The 25,029-nt window shown below is 47.0% G+C and overlaps 2 protein-coding genes, 1 long non-coding RNA gene and 4 other non-coding genes across 7 annotated transcripts in view; all 7 read right to left on the bottom strand.

Moving 5' to 3' along the window:
• LOC103177232 (rho guanine nucleotide exchange factor 17) overlaps positions 1–1,833 on the bottom strand; it is a 207,862-nt gene extending 206,029 nt beyond the window's left edge. The window contains 1 exon segment of the mRNA XM_042334431.1: positions 1–1,833. Within this exon segment, the coding sequence (XP_042190365.1) occupies positions 1–1,768 (1,768 nt within the window). The 5' untranslated portion in view covers positions 1,769–1,833.
• Positions 1,834–11,052: 9,219 nt separating this feature from the next.
• Positions 11,053–11,197, bottom strand: LOC121848969. Its single transcript, XR_006085105.1, has one exon. It is a non-coding gene; the product is annotated as a small nucleolar RNA SNORD15 (small nucleolar RNA).
• A 1,452-nt stretch (positions 11,198–12,649) lies between these two features.
• rps3 (ribosomal protein S3) lies at positions 12,650–17,687 on the bottom strand. Its single transcript, NM_001292827.1, is given in 7 exon segments — positions 12,650–12,710; positions 13,301–13,503; positions 14,351–14,538; positions 14,871–14,965; positions 16,267–16,360; positions 17,338–17,468; positions 17,655–17,687. Coding segments are annotated over 6 exon segments (738 nt in total). The 5' UTR covers positions 17,685–17,687; the 3' UTR covers positions 12,650–12,710; positions 13,301–13,303.
• LOC121848970 lies at positions 12,795–12,939 on the bottom strand. Its single transcript, XR_006085106.1, has one exon. It is a non-coding gene; the product is annotated as a small nucleolar RNA SNORD15 (small nucleolar RNA).
• LOC121848971 lies at positions 13,615–13,757 on the bottom strand. Its single transcript, XR_006085107.1, has one exon. It is a non-coding gene; the product is annotated as a small nucleolar RNA SNORD15 (small nucleolar RNA).
• LOC121848972 lies at positions 15,894–16,041 on the bottom strand. Its single transcript, XR_006085108.1, has one exon. It is a non-coding gene; the product is annotated as a small nucleolar RNA SNORD15 (small nucleolar RNA).
• Positions 17,688–17,998: 311 nt separating the features above from the next.
• Positions 17,999–22,240, bottom strand: LOC103177158. Its single transcript, XR_487682.2, has 3 exons — positions 21,978–22,240; positions 18,597–18,671; positions 17,999–18,244 (listed from the first exon to the last, which is right to left on the bottom strand). It is a non-coding gene; the product is annotated as an uncharacterized LOC103177158 (long non-coding RNA).
• Positions 22,241–25,029: the final 2,789 nt, after the last annotated feature.

The raw sequence follows: 25,029 nt of genomic DNA, 5'->3' as shown, positions 1-25,029 counted from the left end.
AAGACTGGATGTTGACCTTCGCCACTCTGGAGACCAGGGGTATGGGTGAGCCCGCAGTGCTGCGAGGCTGGTTCACAGTTGCGGCTGTTCCACTCTCCCCGACCAGCCTCACAGGCCTTTTATGGCTCTGATGAACTTTGCTGCTCTGGCCGGCTGCTGAGGGGCTGTGCTTTCTTTCACGGGGAAGCGTGGCAAAGGGACACGGGGCGTCGTAATCCGGTGCCGAGGAGCTCGGTTCAGAAACTTGCCGCCACAACTTCAAATCCCCATCACTTTTGCAGGAGTGTCCGTGCCCTCCTTCATGCCTCAGCAGACAGTCCCCCGAGGGCACATCACTGTCTGACTCACCCTGACTGCCCAGAGCCAGGCTGGATTTTTTCTTGCGAAGCGATCTCCTCCTGACATCCCTTGGGGCCACGGGACAATCCCCCTCGCTCTCTGAGGACCGCTCGGGAGACCTGACCTTGCCAGGAACTCTGCACTGTGCCTGCCTCTGCCGGTCTGTGGCGTATTCCTTCTCCCCGTCGCTAGAGCTCGCTTGAAACCCAGTACTACTGCTTGTAGTAGCAGCAGCAGTGGTGGTGGGGGCAGTCTGTGGTAGGAAGCAGTTATGCAAGGAATGTAAACTATCCGATTCCTGCCTTGCCTCTTGTTTGTGCAGAGCTGGCGAGAGCCAAAGCGATCTCTGCTCTGATGGCAAGGAGCTCCGAGGTGGTGGGGTTGGTGGAGGTGGAGGTGGGGACTGCTGCCTGGTACCAGGGCTACAACTGAGACTCTTTTCCTCACTGCTGACCCAAGAATAAAGGACGTCAGCAGTCGGAGCCCTGGACCAAGGGGGCGAGGGCTTGCAGCCAGGGCTTTGGTCCATTGCCTCCTCCTGTTGCTGGATGCATCTAACCCCAGGCGCCTCACACACCCACCACCCACCCTGGCCCTGGCCGAGGACTTCTGGGGAGGGGGTGAGGTCCCAGATCTCGGAGGTCGAGTGCGAATGGGATCTCCTGAAACCGCTCTCACCAAAACGCTTGAGCATCTCAGGGACACTGGGCCATTGGGCAGGTTCGGGGGGATTCTGGAGGAAGATTCTGCCCTGCTCGGCCAGGGCTGGTTGAGGAGAGTCCAGACAGGACAGGCCGGAGAGACCCCCACCGTAACCTTGCTGCTCGTGGTCAAAGCTGATCAGCGTTCCAGCGGCCGGGACAAAGTTGTCCATCTGTACCCCAGGTGTGAGATCTGGAACCTGGGTGGATGACGGGTCAATCAGGGCTGGCGAGGGCTCGGGTTTACCCGATTGCTGTTGCTCCCTTTCTCCAGATTTGCTGCTGGGTATTGCTGGCGAGGGTCTGGAGGCTTGTGGCTGTTGTTGTTGTTGTTGGGCAGGAGCCCAGCCTTGCCCAGCGCTGAAGAGCTCGGAGCGTTGGCGAATGGATGGCGAGATCTGGTGGCTCCTTTTGCCTTCTGGGCTGGAAGCCTTGGCAGACACCAACCTGCAAACCGAACGGATTTTGCTCACAGATCTGCTGCTGTGCGATTGCAGGCTCTTCTCTCCTCCTCCACCACCACCACCACCAACACCAGCGTCACCACCACCACAAGCATCAGAGCTGGGAGACAAAGTGTCCTGCGTCTGGGCTGAACTGATCAAGACTTTGGACTTTTTGGACTGATTCTCATCCGCTAGGCTGCCACCTCTCCACTCACTCAGATGATATTTAAACGAAACACTTCTATAAACACTGATTTTCCTCCCTGGATCTTTTTCCGCCATCGCTCCTGACTTATTTCCCTTTCTCTCTACCCTTTCCTTTCCAGGTCCCCCCTCTCCCTCTTTCTCTCTTCTTTCTTTCTCTCTCTCTCTCTCTCTCTCTCTCTGTCTGTGTCTTTCACTCTCTTTCACATTCACTCCCACAAACGTTGCACAAAATGCTCTTTGCAAAAAAAAAGGACAAACACATTTCTTTCTGTCCCTGTGTGTGTGTGTGGGGGGGGGGGGGAGTTTTTTTAAGGATAAGAATTGAGGGAGTAGGGGAATGGACAAAACTTTTTGTTGATCTCTCTCCCCTTGTCTCACTCCCTCCCCCCCAGCTCCAGTTTCCAAGTTAATAAACGATCAGACAAGTTAAAAGAAAAGAACAATAATCCTAACGAGAAAGGAACAGGCTTTCTTGAAACACCCCCCACCCCTTGCAATACTTTTTTTTTTAATCCCCCTCCCTCCTCTCTCGATTCCCATCCATGCAGGCTCAACTCACTGAAAGAAAACTCTGCCAACAACAAAAGTTCAGCTCCAACTTTTCTCGCAGTTGCTCAACTTGTGAAACTGACCCATTGCTCCAGTCGCAATCCATTCCCGAACGTGTGTCCTTGGGGTTTTTTTTTTTTTCCTTTAGGTGAGATCTCGGTTCTCGTTGCCCATTGATTTCTTTTTTTCACACTCTCGCTCTCTCTCTCTGTGTGTCCTTTACATTCTGCTTTGACTTTTGTCTTCCTTTTTTTTGGGTGGTGTGGGGGGCATGCAAATAATTGCACTGAGTGGGCGGAGAGAGTAAATCAGGGATGGACTAAGCTGCCAATTTTAGAAGGGGGAAAGTTATGTAGCTGTCCTTACATTATGCTCTCCCTCCACTCCCACCCACTCTCAACTTCACATCATGCCTTTGATCTGTCTTGTGGGGGAAGACAGGATTTTTTTTTAACGTGGAAATCTGTTGCAAAACTTTCTGGGTCAAAACTTGCAACTCTTCCCCAAGAAAAGTTTTTTTTCACAGCCATTGCTTCTTTGTGCCTCTTGTTCAACAGCATTTCAGTTCAGCCCAGATGCCTATCACCACTTTGTCCCTCCTGTGATTCGACTTCCATCGTTCTGCATGAATATGCACAACAATTTGCCACAGTTTTTCCCTGCAAACCTGTCTGGTTTTTTTTTGTTTCACACCAGTGGCTCGTTGTAAAGAACTAATTAGTTAAACGATTGGAAGTGGCGTTCACTCTCTGGTCAAAACGTTGCATGTTATCGCCCCCCTGTGATCATTTGAGAGTCTTACAACCATGTACTCTAATAACAAAACATCTTTTAAAACAACAAACCACCTTTATTGTTATTGTTACCCTTTGGAACTCCATCCCACAGTCCCTTCGCCTTGCCCGCTCTCTTGTCTCCAGGACTGTACCCCGCTCAAAGGGCTCTTATAGAAGAGAGTTGTTGTCTCCTTCAAGACCCTCCTCTTCGACCGTGCCTTCAGTTACCCTCTTACCCCATCCTCTCTGTCCTCCACCCCTCCTGATCCCAACACCCTAATCGGGTCCAAATCCCTGACTGTCCAGTGCCTTGGGACATGAAAGGCACTATACAAATGTAATTTGTTGCTGTTCTATTTAATAATAATCCTAGCATTTTGATATAGTAGCTTATCATGTCTTTGAGACATCTCCAAGCAATTCACAGAATATACTGGACATTACTCTGACAATATAACCCTTACCCCCAACCCTGCACTGGAGCTTAGACTGCGTGATTCTATATAATAATAATAATAATCCTTGCATTTGATATAGCGCTTTTCACGTCAGGAGGACGTCCCAAAGCGCTTCACAGAACACACTGTAAAGTGAATTGACTGTATATTTGTGGGCGAACGCGGCAGCCAATTGCGCACAGCAATGTCCCACAAACAGTCGTAGATTGAAAATGACCAATTTAATTATTGTTTTTGTTTTTTTGGAGGGATTATTATTAGGCTCTGTGTGGAGTAAGGAAACTTGCCCAAGGTTTCGCCCTCTGCCTGGAATTGAACTCAGATCTCTCACTTGCAAGCGAGTGCTCTAACCACTGAGCTACAGGACTCCACATTCTAAGTCACATTCGAAAATTACTCTTTAAAGAAAGCGGGTCCTAAAAATGCTGATGGAATTCATGTCATTTAGAACAATTGGTTCTTGATATTGAGTTTATTATAGCATTTTAAAATGAATTGGATAAATACTTTTGTGCAGAGCTATCTGAAAACATATGGGACCGAACACAGGAAATGAATTGGATTTTGATAGTTCTTTTAGGTATTAGGAGTTGAGAGTATCAGCAGAGATCCAATGGACAGAATGGCCTTGCTCTGGGTTGTAAAAAAAAGGACAAACACATAAACTCTTAAGTTTATGTACCATACTGAATTTATTTTGTAACTATTGACAAGCCTAGAATAATAATAATCCTTGGATTTGATATAGCGTCTTATCAAGTATTCGAGATGTCTCAAAGCGCTTCACAGAATATGCTGTAAAGTGAATTGACTGTATATTTTGTGGGCAAAACATAGCAGCCAATTACACACAGCAGTGTCCCACAGACAGTCATGGATTGAGTGATCAAATTATTATAACTTTTTTTTTTGTATTGACAAGCCTAGAATTGTTCCACTCAAAATAGTCCCTGCATTTGGTATAGAGCTCTTCACAGCAAGAGGACACCTCAAAGCGTTTCACAAGATTTACTGTAAAGTGTAGTGACTGTATTTGTGGGTGAATGCGTCAGCCCACTTGCTGACAGAAATGTCACACAAATACCCAACCCTTTCGTGCTGGGAGGATGTCTCTAATCGCTTCACAGAATTTACGGTAAAGTATAGCGACTATGTTATTTGTAAGGTGAATGATATCAGTTTAAAACCCAGTGATCCAAAATAATTCTTATTCCCAAAATGTAAATAATATCTTTACAGAACCCACTCACTAAAATGTATGTACTTTTACCAGCACCACATATTATGAATGTATTCAGGTTTCTGCACCAATTGTCAATGTCTGTAAGGTGCATCTTGTGTAACTGATCTTGTTCACCTCTGCTCTTTGCCTCTAGGTGTCTAGCAATTACACCAAGAAACTCAGGGCCAAAGGTTGCGGATGATACAAATCTTCCTTAAATTGACCTCTTCTGCGAACAGTTGAATTTTTCCTGAAGACATTGGTGGGAAGTGTCCTGGCCAACAGTCCTCCAGATAAATTTTTAGGACCCGCTTTCTTTAAAGAGTAATTCATTCTTCCCGTTTCTGGGAGCTTGTTGTGCACAAAATGGCACCACACTTGATAATAATTATCATAAAGCACTTTACTGAGACATGTTGACACAATAAAGATCCCACAAAGTGTTCTTTCTCGCCTCAGACACGCCAATTCACTGTGTAACCATGGTGCTCCATTTGATCTTCAGCTCTATACTTTACAGTAGATCCTGTGAAGTAGGCCAATGTGATAAGGTGCTATATCAAATATAAGGATTATTATAGAAAACTGTAATATCAGACAGAAATATATAGTATCAAAGAAAATCTTTCGGACTTCAAACATGGTGTAAGTTACATGTACTGTACTAAAGCATGTAGCTTTGTAAAAATGTGTTTGCCAAATCATTTACTAAATTCTTTACAAATTACATTTATACATTGCCTTTCAAGTTGTGAGACTGTCTCAAAACACTTTACAATACAACAACTTGCATTTATATAGTACCCTTCAAGCAGAAAGCATCTTAAATCCCATCAAACGTGTGACTGGATTGCTTACAGATGAAAATGACACCCAGCTAGCTACCCTGGCTCTTCCCAATAATAATCCTTACTTAATAATAATTTGATATAACGCCTCGTCACATTGTTAAGACGTCTCAAAGGGCAAAAGAAAGAATGAGATTGAAACAAGTTTCTTTTTCCTCTATGGCCTTCCTTCTGACTTCCCAAATACGATTGAAGAATTTTTAAAGTTCTCCACAATGTTAAATCTAAAGGTTATGACATTGAGAAACATTTGGCCTCGAATCTTATCATTCAGCTGCTCCCAAGCCACTTTCATGGGATAACATGGGCGTTTTTCATCTTTTTATCCGGTTCCACAAGGTTTTCTTCCTTTCTCTCAGTTACGCAGAATAAACAACCGAGGCAAGCAGGCAAGTTCAATCAGAGCCTCTGAGATGCCAGAGCAGATGGCAATGCCATATCTTTGTCCTGCCTGTGGGAATCTGCCTGGTCTCCTGGCTATCCAAAGCTGTTAACAGCAGATACTCAAGCATGATTTAAGTCACATTGGCTCATTTGTAAAGATGACGATCACAATATGAAATCCTACACTATTAATGAAGCACAAGAGGAACCTTTCCTGTGAAAAAATAAGATCTACCTGTATTTGACTCCATTGCTGCACAATGAACGATTGTTTTTGTGTGCCCGAAAACATTCTGCCATGCATGGAAGCACCAGTTCATGTTGCACACTGGCTGTGTGTTTGCACAATAGTTAAGTTATTGTAAATATACAGTATTTAATGGGGTATGGGGGGGGAAGGGGGAGGAATAGAGAAAGTAAATTGTCTGCAATAATATCAATAATTCCACTCTGATGGGCCATGTAGCCATATCTCATTGCCTTCTCCATGTCCCTTGTCCCCTCTGCTCCACAATCGGTGGCTGGGTTTTCAGCCACTGAGGCCCAGCCTCAATTGCCCTGCCATGCCCCCTCCTTATCCGTCTTCAGATTACACCTGAAGACTTTCCTCTTTGACTGATGGGTCACCTCCTCTCTTCCCTGGCTAGGTGTCAAGTTCTACTCTACATGAATGGAGCTATATAAATGCAAGTTGTTGCCACATCTACCATCCAGATCTTCCAAGTCACTGACAAAGTGGTCATCTGGAATAGTAGTTGTGGCTGGGATACTCAGGTCAATTTCAGCTTCCTACTGTGACTCCAATGGGGACAAGTGACTGGCCAGTTCCTGATGTTGTGGATTAATACTCAGCAATCCGTGCATTCAGCCACTGGTGGAGCAGTTACTTGCAATATTTTCAGCAATGTCGGGGGAAGAAAAATAGAGTTTAAGATCCTCGTCTTCACTTTTAAAGCCTTCCACAGTCTTGCTTCTCCCTATCTCTGCAACCTACTAAAACCTGATCAACCTGCCCGTTTCCTTTGCTCAGCAGGCATTGGCTTGCTCCATGTCTCCCGCCCTGCCCACCGGTGGTCAGGCCTTCAGCCTTTCTGTCCCTAACCTCTGGAACTCCATCCAAGAGTCCCTCCACCCCACTCTCTCCTTGACTCCTTCAAGGCCAGTCTCAAGACCTTTCTCTTTGACCGTGCCCTTCAGCCATTCTCCCACCCTCCCGATTCCAACATCTGGCTCAGGTGCAAACTTGAATTGGTGTAGATATATTGGAACTACATAATACAGCCTATGACCATCCCCATCTGTTTTAAATAGCTCAACACTTAGCAAGGACAGCAGAGCAGATACGTGACTAGATAGTATGAAACAAGCAAAGTCTGCTTGTTTAATAATAATCCATACATTTGTTAGTCTTTTTCACATCAGAATGTTCCAAATCATTTCACAGGATATACTATAAAGTGTAGTGACTGCATCTGAAGGACGCCACCTCCAATAACGAGCACCAGCAATGCATTGTAGTATCAGTTTAAGCTACGTGATCCCAAGTCCCGAAAAGTGTCTCGAACCTACAACCTTCTGACTCAAAGGATAGTGCTACCGAGTGACACTGACACAGAAATGCACAATTAGGGCAGTCACATAATTTTTTTTCACATGGTTTGCTCTGCACAAACAGGCTTGTTTCATACACTTAAGTGTGAAAGTGTTGTCGGGGCAGGCTCAAGGGGCGAATGCCTATTCCTGCTCCTACGTCTTTTGGAAAGGATAATAATAAAGTGGATTGACTGTGTATTTTGAGGGCAAAATACGACAGCCAATTGTGCACACCAGTGTCCCACAAACAGTCGTGTGACCAAATTATTTATTTTCGAGGGAAAATCGACTAACAACCAGGTTCCTACTCACTGCTCCGTGAACAAAGGCATGAGAGTAAGGAGACTTAATAATAATAATTCTTGCGTTTGATATAGCACTTTTCACATCTTCTAGACGTCTCAAAGTGCTTCACAGAATAGACTGTAAAGTGAATTGACTGTATATTTGTGGGCGAAACACAGCAGCCAATTGTGCACAGCAGTGTCCTACAAACAGTCGTGGATTGAAAATTACCAATTTATTTTGGAGGGATTATTAGGCACGTGGAGTAAGGAAACTTGCCCCAGCTTTTGCCCTGCCTGGAAATGCACCTAGGTGTCTGCTTGCAAGGCAAGTGCTCTAACCACTGAGCTACAAGACTCCCACTGAGCTGTAGAACTTGTCCAAGGTTTCGCCCCACTCAGGAATCAAACTCAGGTACTTGCAAGGCGAGTGTTCTAACCACTACGCTACAGGACTTCATAATAGATAACTAAACAGTCAAGATGCAACACTGCATTCATATCATTGGCATCTCATCAGATGTAAGGTACTTACATACCCTAGTGCTGCAATGAGGAATTCAGCAAAATGGAAAATCAATTTACTGCATTACACCCTAATGCAGGGTCTCGGAGGACTTACAACAGGCAGAAAAATTGCTTTATGTGTTCATGGATATTAATAAATCACTAAATAAAGTTTAAAAAAATTAACCATTTTTTCCAAATAAATCAATTTACTGAAAATATTCAGGAAAATATCAACTGCATTTAAATTAACAATTCCCCAATGTGGCTGAACTTGCTCCCCAAATGTAGCTCGCTATACAGGTTAATACAACAAGATTGCATTTATAGAGCGCCTTTCACGTCGGGAGGACGTCCCAAGGCGCTGTACAGTTGGGTCGGGACATGAGCAGGGGAGAAATGGTCAGGGTGAAGGGAGGGAGCGAGGAGGGGGTAGAGAGTCGAGAGGGGAGCTGAAGGTACGGTTGAAGAGAAAGGTCTTGAGACCGGCCTTGAAGGAGGAAAGGGAGGAAGCGGCGAAGGCACTGGGAGATGGAGTTCCAGAGCCTCGGGGCTGAGAGGCTGAAAGCCTGACCACCGATGGTAGGGCGGTTAGGGCGGGGGATGTGGAGCAGACCAGAGCCAGAGGAACGGAGGGTACGGGCGGGTAGGTAGGGGGATAGTAGGTCGGAAAGAGCAAGGCCGTGAATGGCCTTGTAGGTGAGGATGAGGATCTTGAATTCGATCCTCTGGGGGATGGGGAGCCAGTGGAGGCGAGCGAGGGTGGGAGTGATGTGGTCGCGGTGTCTGGTGCGGGACAGTACACGAGCTGCAGAGTTCCGGATGACCTGCAGTGTGGAGGGAGGGCCGGGAAGGCCGACGAGGAGAGAGTTCCCATAGTCCAGCCTTGAGGTGATAAAGGCGTGGACCAGTGTTTCAGCAGCATGAGGGGTGAGGTAGTGCCGTAGTCTGGCGATGTTCCGGAGGTGATGGAAGGCAGTGCCAGTTGTGTTGGGGATATGAGGGAGAAAGAACAGCTCAGGGTCGAACAGAACACCGAGGTTCCTGACTTCTTTGAGAGGTGGAGAGTGCAGCCTTGGATGCTGATGCTAATACTGTGACCGGTGAAGATAAACTGGGGGAAGCAACGCTCACAGCCATTTTGACACTGTTCCTTATGGGAATTCTTAACTTTTTCATGGTTTTTGCATAGTTTATAATTGATCAATAAATAGTAAATCAAGAATACGGTAGCTTCATCAAACCCATAAGAATTTTTTTTCACACAGCAAAAACATTCACGCTATGCAAATGGACATCATTTTATCAGCCATGAGCTGAAATCAGGCAGTTATAAAACAGCACAATGTCCACACCTTTAACTTTTTTCTAAGATACTGTATAATGAGAATACAGGGTATGCTTACGATTAGTAAACTACAAGTACCTCTGAATGGCTCTGGGGAGATGAATCCAAATTGAGTTATTGTCCATCTTCAAATTGGGAAAAATGCTTCCTATTGCCTAGTCGAGCTAGTGACCTGTTACCCCGGGCGTTTCCTTTCGACAAGTTTATTTCCATTTTCGCTTCCTTGTGCATCCCAGCAACATGCATCTTTCCCGCTTGACAATTTAGGATAGCGACCTGGTCTAAGCTCTTTGCAATGTTGTGCATCTGAGCAGCACAGATTTCAATCTTCTCCAATCCTCCCTTCTACTTACTGCCTGAAAAGGGTGTGAATGTCAGATCATATCAGGGACTGGCTCTGGCTCAGGTGTGATGCCCTCAGACATATAGCTTGAGCAGATTCACTAGGCAACAACAAATTACATTCGTATAGCGTCTTTCACGTCAGAACATCCCAAGTCACTGGGCAGTCACTGCACCTGAGCTGGTGGTTGGGATCAGGAGGGGTAGAGGGTAGGGGTAGGAGGGTGACCAAAGCAAGACAGAGGGTCTTGGATGCAAGGGAGGGGGGTGGCGAGGCAGAGGGACTGTGAGATGGAGTTCCAGAGGGTGGGGGTAGAGAGGCTGAAGGCCCGCCCGCCAATGGTGGCACGGACAAGGCAGAAGACGTGAAGCAGGCTGGAGCCTGCTGAGGGAGCAGACACGTTGGTAGGGTGGGGTCAGAGGTAGGGAGGTGCAAGGCCATAGAGGGCTTTGAAGGTGAGGTCCAGGATCTCGAACTGTATCCTCTGAACGATGGGGAGCCAGTGGAACCGGGCGAGGATTAGCAGGGCAAAACATTGGGCAAGTTTCCGTACTCCAAACACCTGTTTATCTAGCAGTAAGTAGGAACGCGGACACTTTTCCGGAGTAATAATCCCTTCAAAAAATATATATAATTTTGTAACTAATCTGACTGTTTGTGGGACACTGCTGTGCGCAATTGACTGCCGCGTTCCATCCATAATAGTCAATTCACTTTACACTATATTCTGTGAAGCATTTTGAGACGTATAGAAAACAGAAGGCACCATATAATACTTGCATTTGATACAGCGCTTCTCACGTCTTCTAAATTTATTTTTTAAAGACCAGTCATGTACTTGCATTTGATGTTCAGAAATGTACCCAACATAAGCTCATTTTAGAAGGTATCAAAACAGAATGTTTTTTTTCCCTTCGATTTTATTGAAACATTTACAGATAATTTTGCAGATCTTAGAAATGTCACCATACCTGAAGAGAGGGAAAAATAGTTAAGGTCTGCTGGCAAACCAAGAAGACACTGTCATATGTTGTGCATTCATTTAATTCTTCTCAGACAAATGCCTCTAAGTCGTCAGGAAAAAAGACATTCTGCTCAGGAGCCTGAATCCAATGGCACAAAACGTGCCACTGTATTAGGCATCCTGAAACAGGGGATGCCTAGTCAGACTCGTCATCGATCATCACTGAAGCAATTCAGCACAAATTAAAGGATCACATTCTTGAAGATACAGAACATAAAATGACAATACAAATACAAACTACAGCAACTGCCCTTCCCCGCACCAAAGGCAAATAAAAGCAGACTCAGTTCTCTCTCGCTCCCCACTGGAAATATATGGATAACAAGCAGAGGCATTGCCACTACCTCTGTGGCTCACACCTGTGCGTTCACACCAGTAAAACCTGCCAGATTGGTTTAAATCAGTGGGGTTTTACCCTGGATTAACATTGGTGGACTAGATACAAATAATACAAATTATTGTCACAGATGGTTAATACAGAAATAATTCATCTTCAATGAAAGAGCACTCACCTGTTATGCAGTGGCTACTGGCTCAAGTTGCTGGATAGCAGATTGCTCTGGTTCACCTCCCTTTTGACTCTGAGGGTCTCAGAGGATTTACAATAGGCAGACAAATGGCTATGTGTGTTCATGGGTAATATTAAAACATTGGATAAAGTAAAAAAATGGCTAAAGTTGTCCAAATAAATACATTTTCTATCATTTACTGAAAATATTTAGAATGTCAACTGCTGCTATTAAATTAATAATTCTCCCATTGTGGCTTACCACACAGGTTAATAGTGACTGGTGACAATAAACCAGGAAAAAAAATGTATTTTATGGGTGAAGCTTAGCAGCCTTTGCACACGGCAATGCGCCAGGAGTGGAGTACTCACTTTTTTGTGGGGGGATTATTACCCCTGGAAAGCGATCTGCCAATCAACTAACAACCAGGTTCCTACTTACTGCTAGGTTTCACCCTGCCCAGGAATCGAACTCAGGTACTCTCGCTTGCGAACGTGTTAACCACTACGCTACGGGACTTCATGACAGATAACTAAACAGTTAAGATGCAGTATTGCATTCATACCATTGGCAGCGCATCAGATGTAAGATACTTACATACCCTCATGTTGCAATGAGGAATTCCAGCAAAATAACTGGAAAATCAATTTACTACATTACACCCAAATGCAGGATCTCAGAGGACTTACAATAGGCAGATAAGTGGCATTGTGTGCTCATGGTTACTATGAAATTATTGAATAAAGTAAAACAAAATTGACTGTTTTTCCAAATATATCAATTTTCTATCATTCACTGAAAATATTCAGGAGAATGCTAACTGCTGCTATTAAATTAACAATTCTCCCAATGTAGCTCCCCAAATGCTTGCTACATAGGTTAATACAGTGACTTGTAGAGATAAACCGGGGGGGGGGGGGGGGGGGGATCAGACCCACCCGCACTTATCCAGTGACATCTGATGAAAAATGCAATGCATGAACCTGTTATTAGTCTCGGCTGCAACTCAATTCATGATCAATTGTCTTCCCTACATTTGTCATTTGTGTTCACACAAACAACCACCCAGGTAAAGTATGAGGACAAGAAGCATCTTCGCAAAATGTTTTTTCCCTTCGGTTTTATTGAAACATTTACAGATAATTTTGCAGATCTTAGAAATGTCACCAAACCTGAAGAGAGAAGAGAGGGGATAAAAGTTGAGATGTCTGCTGGCAATCCAGGAAATACTGTTATATATTGTGCATTCATTTAATTCTTCTCAGACAAATGCCTCTAAGTCGTCAGGAGAAAAGACATTCTGCTCAGGAGCCTGAATCCAATGACACAAAACGTGCCACTGTATTAGGCATCCTGAAACAGGGGATGCCTAGTCAGACTCGTCATCGATCATCACTGAAGCAATTAATTCAGCACAAATTAAAGGATCACATTCTTGAAGATACAGAACATGAAATGACAATACAAATACAAATGGCAGCAATTGCCCTCCCCCCCCACCATATACAAATAAAACCTGACTCATTTATTCCCTCCTACGAAAAATGTGCACATCAAGCAGAGGCATCACTGCATATCACCACCACTACCTCTGTGGCTCACACACTTCCTTATGCATTCACACCAAGTGAAACCTATGGCCAGATTGGTTTAAATCACACACCGAGGTTTAAACTGGATTAACAAAGGTGGACTAGATATAAATAAGAGCTTTGGTGTCACAGATGGTTAATACAAAGTTCTTCAATAAAAGAACACTCACCTGTTATGCTGTGGGAACTGGCCCAGGCTGCTGAATAACAGGTTGCTCCGGTTTGCCTCCCTTTTGCTCAGAAATTGGTGTTGTGGGCAGGATCTCATCTTTGGGTTCCACAATACTGACATGGTCAGGCAGAGGCTTCTTGGGGCCGATCTTGCCACTTGGATCCCATGGCAACATGATCTTAACCTTAATTCCCAGTACACCTATGAAGCAAAGATTCAGCCCATTAGGTACTAAAACTCAGCAATACATAACAATTTTACATTTACAACATTTACATAGATAGCACCCTTCAGACGGGGTAGCTTCAAAATTCTTCTCAGACAAATGCCTCTAAGTCGTCAGGAGAAGACATTCTGCTCAGGAGCCTGAATCCAATGACACAAAACGTGCCACTGTATTAGGCATCCTGAAACAGGGGATGCCTAGTCAGACTCGTCATCGATCATCACTGAAGGAATTCAATCAGCACAAATTAAGAAGTCACATTCTTGAAGATACAAGAACATAAACTGACAATACAAACTGCAGCAACTGCCCTCCCCCATATACAAATAAGCCGACTCAAGCCTACATACTGACATTCAGCAACCAGAGTTTTCACTATACAATAATAATCCTGGTTTCAATAAAACAAGGATTATATGACGCCTTATCACATCTTTTGAGACGTTTCAAAGCACGTCACAGAATATACTGTTGTGAATTGACTGTATATTTTGTGGACAAAATGCGGCAGCCAACTGGGCACAGTTGTGTCCCACGAACAGTCGTGGATTGAAGTGACCAATTTATTATTTTTTTACAATAAAACCATTGAATTAATCCTTTATTTTAAAAAGTGCTTCAATAATTCAGTTTGGGAATAAGCAGTTTAGAACACATATTCAGATTGGAATTTGGTACTCCAGCATTGTAACAAGCATTTGTGAAGACATTTATTGAAACTGTGATGTTTAAGCACAGAGGGGACTCTGGTGAAAGTTAACAGTTGCAATTGCCCTGCAATTTCACTTACTCCCATAGTTTTAGTGACACCATGTAGCTCACCTTGTCTCAGCAACACATGACGCACAGCTGTATCAACATAGTAGTTGACTGGATCACCACTGTGGATCATCAGACCATCCACAAACTTCATGGACTTGGCTCTCTGGCCTCTGAGTTTTCCAGAGACCACGACTTCGCAGCCCTTGGCCCCACTCTCCATAATGAAGCGGAGAACACCATAACAGGCCCTGAGAGAAAAAAANTAACTCTGAATTTCTTAATAAAAAATAGGACAGGAGGTGATTCGGTCCGTCATGCCTGATGGGAGAAGTCCATTAACATGCTTCTAGGAACATGGATCATTACCTAAAGTTTTCTCAAAGCAGCAACTTCCATTCAGAACCTCAATTAAATTTTGGTGTAATCACCTGTACTTTTATGTACCAATCATACTAAAACAAAAGCAGTTAGCATTGTAGTTTTTTNATAGCTTCACAAATAATGTTAAACAGCAACTGTTCAGAATCCAAGCTGCAATATAAGAAATAATTAAATAGAAAAACAAGACAATGGGCCTTACCTACGCACAGCCAGCCCTCCTAGCAGCTTGTAACGCAGAGATTCTGCCTGGGCAATAGCACAAAGTCCTCGAGTGGCAACCTTTTCAGCATAGAGCTGGGAACCAAGACGGAGAGAAATTAGCACAGCATGGAAAGAATTCATTAAAAAGTCAAGATTCTTTTGCAGCTATATAGAAATAGAAATAAGTGATTCAGCTGTTGTGTGGCACCTTATAGATCAAAGAACTTTTAATCCCATTTCCTTAATTCTCCTAATTTTCTGACTCGGCTTTCCCAGCAACACCATGAATCACATCTGCTGCCTTCTAATGCTTCACTATTATTCCCATTTTGGGAATGAGGTGGATAAATATTTGTTAGGTAAGGGTATCAAGCGATAAGGGCAGGCAATTGGAGTTGAGGTACAGAACATCCATTACCGTACAGAATGGTCGAACACGCTTGAGGGGCTGGATGGCCTACTCCTATGTTCTATTAATAAGGTGGGGTGGAAACCACCTGGGCCTAGAAATATGCATCGCACTTCAGTCCTAATATTTTTTTAAAGTTTCTGCAAGTTTCTTTTCTTCACTAACTTCTCGTCTTCCCTGTACTTCTGGTATTAAATCCTCCTTCTCCACTGTAAAGATGGAAGGAAAGCATTAATTTCTAACAATCCTCCTGTGGCCTCATCCTCCACTAGTGTCAAACCTAAATGAATTTGTGATGGTCTAATTCCTTTACTATTCTTCTGCTCAATGAACTTGGAAATTTTACTAATTTAGAATACCTTTACTTAGCATTAGGATAGCTAAACACAGGTTACAACGGAAAGACATATGGACAATTCTGAGGTCACTTCAAAACTCATCTGAAGTACTCACAATAAGGCCAACAGGATCCACAGTCCTCACACTTCACACAGGAGTTGGACAAGCCCTACAACCATGTGACAAACCATTCACTTTTTGAAGCTAAAGGACAATCTTTTCACAGCCAGCTTAGTTTCAAACATGAAACGCGTGAGGCTACATTATTTTGAACCTTCTCAGATAAATGCCTCAGATTCGTCAATGGAAAGACACTCTGTCCAGGAGTCTGAATCCAGGTGCACAGAACGTACAACCTGTCCTAGGAAACCTGATACAGAAAGTGCCCCATCAGACTCGTCATCAGTCATCATCACCGAAGTGGGTACACAGTATTTTTTGTAGTAGTAAAGAATAAAACACTGCCCCCCCCCCTCACCCCATTAGGTAGCCCACAAAAACTCACCATTTAGACTCACGAAGAACGGGCAAGTGTCAATAGCATTGCAGGACAGAGAGTATTCATTGTCACGAACCCCAGTTAATTTTCTCAGAACACTGCGGTGGTTGACATGAGTGGGAAATAAAACAAAAAACAACAATTTACCTCAACACTGCCTTCTGGGAAACCAAATCTCTTCTGAACAACAGCAGTGAGCTCACGGATTCGGCGGCCTTTCTCACCCAGCACATTCTGAGTCCTGGCGAACAATAATTGAAACGACGCTTTAATAAACCAGCAACAGATATCGTCTGGGAAGCTGAGAGAGGGAAGTGGGACGTGCTTGGCGACTGTACATCGGAATCGAGTCAGCCCTCCGAAGAAGGCTCAGTTGTCGGGTTCCCAATCCAGGTTGGTCCACAGAACCTCAGGGCGCTGATGACAGCCGAGCTCATCGGTACGCCTTGGGAGAGGTATTGGGAAGAGCGATTCTCCCCACTCTATTAATCTCACATTTACGCTCTCCCCATACCGTTTTTCAAGAGTCCTGCTGTACAGCAGGAGGCCACCTGTCCCATAATATCTGGCTCCCCCGTTGAAACTGATTCGCCTTCGCCTCAACCCGCTGCTCTTGGCCAAACCGCTTTTAAATGCGACGTCCGTTTTTTTTAAAAAAAAAGACAAAATTCAGCTTCCGCCAATTCCCGTTTGAAGGAATCGACTGCCTCGGCTATTAACGTCGCTGCGTAAGGACTGCACGTCTTTTTAAAAAAAAAACTTTTCTTTCTCCCCCCACTCCCCCCCATCCGAACCCCCACCTCCCAACCCCCTTTTCTGGTAAAATAGGCTGGAGTTTGCAGGCGGTCAATTTTTGCACAAAGCGACGTCCCGCCGCCAGCCGTGAAGTGAGGGACCGATCTCGTCTGGAGTGGAGGGGGAGGGGGTTGGGGAGGGGGGGGGGTGGGGGGGGGGGGGGGGGGGGGGGGGGGGGGGGGGGGAGGGGGGGTTGGGGTGGAGGGGGGGTGGGGGGGGAGGGGGGGGGGGGGGGGGGTGGAGGGGTTGGGGTGGAAGGGGGTGGGGGGTTGGGGTGGGGGTTGGCCATAGCATCGGGAGAGAAAACTCCCCGTTACTGTCCTCCTCTTAAACCCAACGAAGCCCCTCTAACGCGAGCCTCTCGTCACCCCCCGCCCCGCGCGGCCTTCAGGCCTCACGGCTCCCCCGGTTAAACCCCTTTACCTGGTCGCCAGGATAATAATCTCGGTCCTCGTCGGCGTGACCCGCACCTCCACGCCGCTGTAGCCGTCCTCGGCCAACTCCCGGGTCAGGAACTCGTTCAGCTCGGCCTTGAAGATCCCGTCGGCCACGAACTGCGCGCGAAGAGAGAGAGAGAGAGAGAGTCAGCGCCATTAGCATCGGACAATCCGAGTCAATCCTCCGCGCCTCTCCCCGGGCCGGGCCCGACTCGGGCGCACGATCACTCCCGACGCACTCGCCTACACATCCCGCCCAGTATTTGTGGCGCACGTCGCCGGCGGCCGCTCTCCCCGCCTCACCTTTCGCTTCTTGGATATCTGAGCCGCCATCTTGCTCCGCGGGGGCTGAGCGAAAAGAGAGAGCCGGACTCGCCGGAAGCCACTTAATGGCAGCGTCGCTTCCGCTCAGGCCGCGCTCTCCACCAATGGGAGAGGGACCCGCGCCGGAAGTGACCGCGACGGCCGCTGGGAGATGTAGTTTTGTTTCCCCGTCGCGGGCCCATTTCCCCCTCTCCAGACCGCACGTGGCCCGATTGGGCGGGTTTCACGCCCGATTGGGCGGTTTTTTGTGGCACTGTGCCTGAAATAAACATTTTGGGCGGCTGACTAATTTTTGATTTTTTTTAACTGGAAGCTCCAAAAGTTTTTTTTTTCTTTTGAAATACTTTTCTTACAGTTTCAAGAGCACGAGCGTAAATTGACCACTCTGCTACCCATTAGCAGGCAAGGCATAATATTGGGCTAGTTTCGGTTGTCTTCGGGCTACAAAAGTATTTCACTTGCTGTCCACCTTGCCCTTGATGCTCGAAGAGATTAACAGCGACGGCGCTTGACGCCAAGCCTGGCAGATGACCACAACACTGTCGAAGAGGAAGATCTTCTGGTGCGATCTAAACACCATAGAAGAATAGAAATGTACCAGTTAGTATTCAACTTATGATATACTTTGGATTCTGGGAATCGAGCCTGCCCCGCCATTCACTCACGGCTTGATCTTCTAATCTACTCCAGCTAAAACCATAACCCTGCCTTATCCTCATATCCCTTAATCCCTTTTGCAATAAGAAATCTATCTATCTCAGTCTTGAATATGTTCAAGAACTGAGCGCCAACAGCCCTTTGGGGTAGTGAGTTCCATACATTTACCACCCTAACAACAACAACAAACAACAAGTCACATTCATATAGCGGCTTTCACATCAGGAGGACGTCCCAAGACGCTGGACAGTCAGGGATCCGCACCTGAAAAAACTCGTATTGAACAATAATCCTTGCATTTAATATATGGTCCTTTGTCATGGCTTCGAGAGGTGCCACCTGTTGGTAGAAGGGAACATTTTTAATAAAATAATCATTGTTGCATTTGATATTTATTTCATCTTTGAAATCTCTCAAAGTACCTCAGGATTTTATTGTGAAGTGGGTATTTGTGAGCAAAAGCAGTCTCGGGTTACCTGTGAGACAATGCCAGCAATGATGATGACTGTATCACAAGGGTGGAGCCAGAAGTTAGTGGAGTCCTGTAGCCCAGTGGTTAGAGCATTCGCCTTGCAAGCGAGAGGACCTTCGTTCAATTGGCGGCAGGGCGAAACATTGGGCAATTTCCTTAAAGTTTGGTTTCTCTCACCCAGCTATTGTTAGAAGAGGTGGGAGATAGTACCTCGGATGGTCTGAAAATGCTTGTAGGCTCTCTTATACCCCAGGCACTTCACACTTCTGGAGTGAGTTGATATTGAAAAGAAATATTCTTACATTGATATGGACGGGACAGTCAATTTGCGCACAGCAAAGGGCTCACAAACAGCGACAACAGCAACAACAACAACAACAAGATTCCATTCATTGAGCGCCTTTCACGTCGGGAGGACGTCCCAAGGCGCTGTACAGTTGGGTCAGGACCCGAGCATTGGGGGGAAATGGTAAGGGTGAGGGGAGGGAAGGGAGGGAGCGAGGAGGTGGTAGAGAGTCGAGAGGGGAGCTGAAGGCACGGTCAAAGAGAAAGGTCTTGAGACCGGCCTTGAAGGAGGAAAGGGAGGAGGCGGCGAAGGCACTGGGGGATAGAGTTCCAGAGCCTCGGGGCTGAGAGGCTGAAGGCCCGGCCACCGATGGTAGGGCGGTTGGGGCGGGGGATGTGGAGCAGACCGGAGCCAGAGGAACGGAGGGTACGGGCGGGTAGGTAGGGGGATAGTAGGTCGGAGAGGTAGGAGGGAGCGAGGCCGTGAATGGCCTTGTAGGTGAGGATGAGGATCTTGAATTCGATCCTCTGGGGGATGGGGAGCCAGTGGAGGCGAGCGAGGGTGGGAGTGATGTGGTCGCGAAGCCTGGTGCGGGACAGTACACGAGCTGCAGAGTTCTGAATGACCTGCAGCTTGTGGAGGGAGGTGCCGGGAAGGCCGGCGAGGAGAGAGTTCCCATAGTCCAGCCTTGAGGTGATAAAGGCGTGGACCAGAGTTTCAGCAGCGTGAGGGGTGAGGTAGTGCCGTAGTCTGGCGACATTCCGGAGGTGATGGAAGGCGGTGCCAGTTGTGGTGCGGATATGGGGGAGAAAGGACAGCTCAGGGTCGAACAGAACCCGAGGTTCCTGACTGGCTTTGAGAGGTGGAGAGTGCAGCCTTGGATGCTGATGCTGTCAGCGCCTGAGGTGCGGAGGCGCTGACGTGAGCCAATCAGGAGGGCCTCAGTTTTGCGCACGTTGAGCTGGAGAAAGTTATCTCTCGTCCAGGACTCGATGTCGGACAGGCAGCTGTCAGGACATCGGTGGTCGTGGAGTTGAGGGTAGAGGAGGAAAGGTAGAGTTGGGTGTCATCCGCATACATGTGGAAGTTAACCCCATGTCTGCGGATGATGTCACCAAGGGGGAGCATATAGAGGGTGAAGAGGAGGGGACCGAGGACAGAGCCTTGAGGGACACCGCACGAGACAGTGCGGGGGGTGGAGGAAAAACCATTTGTGGAGACAAAGTGAAGACGGTGGGAGAGGTACGACCTAAACCACTCAAGGACAGGGCCTTGAAGGTTTAGGTGGGAGGACAAGCGGTGGAGGAGGATAGCGTGGTCGACCGTATCGAATGCTGCCGATAGGTCGAGGAGGACGAGGAGGCAGAGGGAGCCCTGGTCACAGATGGTCAGGATGTCATTGGTGACCTTGACCAGGGCAGTTTCTGTGCTATGGGCAGCACGGAAACCCGATTGAAGGGGTTCGAATAGTGAATGGGTGGAGAGGAAAGAGCGCAGCTGGGAGGCGACAACTCGTTCCAGGACCTTGGATAGGAAGGGGAGGTTGGAGATGGGCCGGTAGCTTGATAGCTGCGACGCATCAAGGGAGGGTTTTTTTAAGGTGGGAGTGATGGTGGCAGTTTTTAAGGGAATGGGAATAGAGCCAGAGGAGAGGGACAGGTTGACGATGTCTGTGATATGTGGGGCAAGGAGGTGGAGCTGGGAGATAAGGAGTGGAGTGGGGATGGGGTCAAGGGAGCAGGTGATAGGTTTCAGGGAGAGGATGTGTTTGGTGACAGAGGATGGGGAAACGGGTATGAAGGTGCGTAGGGGAGGATGGGTAGGAGTCGGAGTGTGGGAGGGAAGGAGTGGGTGGTGGGTGGATGTTGGAGGGGAAGTGACCGCGGAGCGGATTCCCTTGATCTTGGATTCAAGGAAATCCAGCATCTCCTCGCAGTGAAGGTTGGAGGAGATGACCTGCGCGGGGTGGCGGGGGGGACGGAGGAGTTGGGATGTGGTAGAGAACAGTATTGGTGCAAACTATGCAGTGTCACTGAATCAATTACATCAAAAAAATAATTTTTAGCACCTAATCACACTGAACTATCTCAAAGTGCTTCTAAAGCATTTTTTTAACCGATGGTTTGTACTTTGTACTACACTAATGCCCTCCTCGCCGGTCTCTGATCCACTACCATCCATAAAATCCAAATCATTCAAAACTCTGACGCTTGCATTCTCACCCGCACAAAAGTCCATCCCCGGTTACCCCAGTCCTTGCCAGACTGCACTGGTGCCTATCCCAGAGACGATCAATTTCAAGATCCTCACCCTTGCATTCAAGTCCCTGCATCCCTCTGCACCCCCCTATCTCTCTGACCTCCTCTCTCCTCAAAACAGTACCAGTTGCCTCCGTTCTTCAGGGTCTGGCCTCCTCCTCGTCCCCCCGAGTTCTCCGCTCCACCCTCGGCAGCCACTATGCCCAGAGGCTCTGGAGCTGCCTTCCTCACTCCCTTCGTCTCGCTCCCTCCCTTCACATTTTCAGATTTCTGCTGAAAACCTTTCTTTTCAACTGTGCCTTTGGTCACCTTCCTCCCCCTCCCCCTCCCCGTGGCTCGGCCCTGAGATCCATAACTGTAAAGCGCTCTGAGAAGACTTTGGGCGTGGAGGGCGCTATATAAATCCAAGTTGTTGTTGTTGTTGATTGTCATTTATTTCCTTTCAATCTCTGCTTTTAGTACATCCATTTATTGTCTTAGCAAGCAACCTTTGCTCCACACTCCTGTTACAGTACAGAACTTCTCTTTGACATTTTAATCCTCCGTTCACAAGACTACCTGCTTTTCCAATCATCTCCACTTGTTCAACTCGGCCACAGAACTGATTCACAGCTTAAATATAAACAAACCTTGTATTTGAAATAGTGCCTTCTCCTGTTGTCAATATGTCTGAAAACTCTTCACGGTATTTTACTGTACAGCAGGGTAGCCCAACCTTTTGGCTGTTGAGGACCCGATGCCAGATTTGAGAATGTCCGTGGGCCACAAAAGCAATATTTTTGTGTCTCCCTTCCAGAAACTAATAATATTCACACAGTGCCTTTTCTCACATCGGAAGGACGTTTCAAAGTACTCAGCACTGCTGTCCGTGCACCCGAGCTGGGGCTGGGAGCTGAGGGAGGTGAAAAGATGACCGACAGTGCGGTCAAACACTTGACCTGCCTCAAAGAGGGGAGGGAAAGAGGGAGTGAGATGCTGTTGGCTCACTATCTGGCAAGCAGCCAATTGCAATAATGGGGGGAGAGTGCACTATTTGGCAGTCTTTGATCTCGCGAGATCAGGGGGTTAAAGGAGTCAATTTTCCAGTGCAAGAGGCATGTAGAATTCCTTGCGAGACAATAACAACAACAACTTGCATTTAGATAGTGCCCCTCAAGCAGGCTAACGTCCCAGAGCAATTAATACTCATGCTAGAAATGGTTTAAAACAGATTGCTTTCTTTATTAATCCAAAATAATGGTAAAACCTCAATCGAAGTACAGTACAATCAAAAATAGTAATGCCAGTTCTATGTTATTAGAGCATAATATAGCGAGTAACTTAGAGATTGTGAAGGGATCGATTCCCGTCTCTGGTAAGGGAAGGGAAGAGGAGGGTCTTGAAATGGGCCTTCAAGGAGGCAATGGAGGGGGCGAGGTGAGGGGACTGTGGGATGGAGTTTAAAAGGGTGTGGGCAGAAAGACTGAAGGACCGACCTCCGATAGTGGAATGTGCCGGGCAGAGGATGTGGATCAGGACAGAACCTGACAGGTTGATATGGGGTTAGCAAGTCACAGAGGTAGGCAGAAGCAAGGTCGTGGAGTGCTATAAAGGTGCAGACGAGGATTTTTAACTCTATTCTTTAGGGGCTGGGGAACCAGTGTAGCCGGGCGACGGTGGGGATAATAGGGTTGCGGAGCCTGGTGCGGGAGAGGACATGAGCTGCAGAGTTCTGAATGATCTGCAGCTTGTGGAGGGAAGAGTTAGGAGAACTGTAAAGCAGGGAGTAGGCGAAGTCGAGCCTTGATGTGATCAATGTGTGGATGAGGGTCTCGGCAGCTTAAGGGCAGAGGCAGTGGAGGAGGTGGGCGATGTTGCGGAGGTCGAGAACAGCAGAGAGGGTCATGGCGGTAGAAAGGACAGTTGGGGGTCAAACAAGACCCCAAGGTTCCAGACTGGCTTAGCACGGTGGAGTGTGCACCATGGATGGTGATGCTGTCAGCGCCTGAGGTGAGGAGGCGCTGACGGGAGCCAATCAGGAGAGCCTCGGTCTTGTGACGTTCAACTGAAGACAGTTAGTTCTCATCCAGGTCTTGATGTCTGACAGATTAACCTTTGGGGGTGCGTTGAGGAGAGGGGATCAGCCTCTGTGGTCTCCCCTACTTCTTGGCCTGCAGTGCACTCTCCAGATTTTTCCAATGCTCCAAAGCCACTGAGTGACGGGTGTCAGCTCTGCCCTCGCTCCGAGCGTTCCAGTACTCATTCTCCCTGCGCTTCACCACCTTCGTCGCCAACTCTCTGAGATCGGCCACAGGCAAACCCTTTTCTCCATTCCGAATCAGGCCCTCAATCTCCTCCAAGGTGTTGATGTAGCCGATATGTTTGTTCCAGACCATGGTCCAATTCTCGTTCTCATTCTTCAAGTTGGCTCTTTTCGATGCTTTCTCCCAGCGCTTCAGGATCCCTTTGAAGCGAGGTTTTTTGTCAATCGCCTCGAAGAACATTTGGAAGAACTGGTTGTCGTCCCAGTGACGGTCTTGGCGCCCGTCCAGCACGTCCTCGGACACTTCTGAACTGTGGAACTCTGTGACACTCATGACACAGGCAATTCTGGCCGCCTCCTCGTGCACAACGCTCTCCAGACCCTCATTGTCGCGGTCAGATTTCTTGCTGCCGCAGCACCCCATGGTGTCTGATGACTGGGCTCCGCTTCCTGGGCTCACACACACCTCTTTCCCAACGTGGCTGTCAGGGGTTCGCCTTGGGACGTCCTCCTGATGTGAAAAGCGCTGTACAAATGCAAGTCGTTATAGCAACACGGCACTTGGTGTCTGTCCTCGGTTCCCCTGCCCACCACGGAGGCCAATAGTGAACCAGGAAATGCTGATAGTGAACCAGGAAAGGCAATGAAACAGGAAACACTGGTCTCACTCCTCCTCTCTGTCTCTCTCGTCTCCCTAACTCTCTCACTCTTGTTCTTTCTCCTTTTCTTTTTCTCTCTCTCTTCTCTATCCCCCTCTCTCAGTGTTTCTCTTCTCTCCCCTTTCTTTCACTCTCCCTCTCTCTCTGTTTCTCCCCCTCTCACTCATCAACAACAAATCGTTCTTGAGAAATAGTTTTGATTTCTCTAGCTGGCGATGGGACAACAATATTCTGCCTCACCCTCTTTTACTTCCTCTTTCTCTGTTTTCCTCTCTCACACACACTCTCTGACCTCACACTCCCTCTCTCACTGATCAGCAAAGACACTTCTATCTCTCTCCCCTCCCTCCACGGAAGAAATGAGTGGGTGTGTGTGAGAGAGACAGGAGAGAGAGAGACACACCCTACTCAAACAAGCAGCTATTTTCGCCAAATGTTGTCCTTGACCTGTGAAGCATTTTGAGACATTCGAGAAGACGTGAAAAGCGCTATATTAAATGCAAGGATTATTATTATTATAATTGGTCCATGCTATGCTTCATTTAAGAGAACTTAAGACTAGAATCATAGAATCTTACAGCACAGAAGGAGGCCATTCGGCTCATCATGCCTGTGCCGGCTCTTTGAAAGAGTTGCCAATTGGTCCCACTCGCCCGCTCTTACCCCATAGGCCTGCAATTTTTACCTATTCTAGTACCTTACCAATTCCCTTTTGCAAGTTACTATTGATCCTGCTTCCACCAGCCTTTCAGGCAGTGCATTCCAAACCGTAACAACTCG

Source organism: Callorhinchus milii, unplaced genomic scaffold (genome assembly GCF_018977255.1).
Source record: "Callorhinchus milii isolate IMCB2004 unplaced genomic scaffold, IMCB_Cmil_1.0 Scaffold4, whole genome shotgun sequence".
NCBI classification, from domain to species: Eukaryota; Metazoa; Chordata; class Chondrichthyes; order Chimaeriformes; family Callorhinchidae; genus Callorhinchus; species Callorhinchus milii.
The sequence above is the reverse complement of the archived record's forward strand: the minus strand, read 5'-3'. Positions and strand labels throughout refer to the sequence as shown.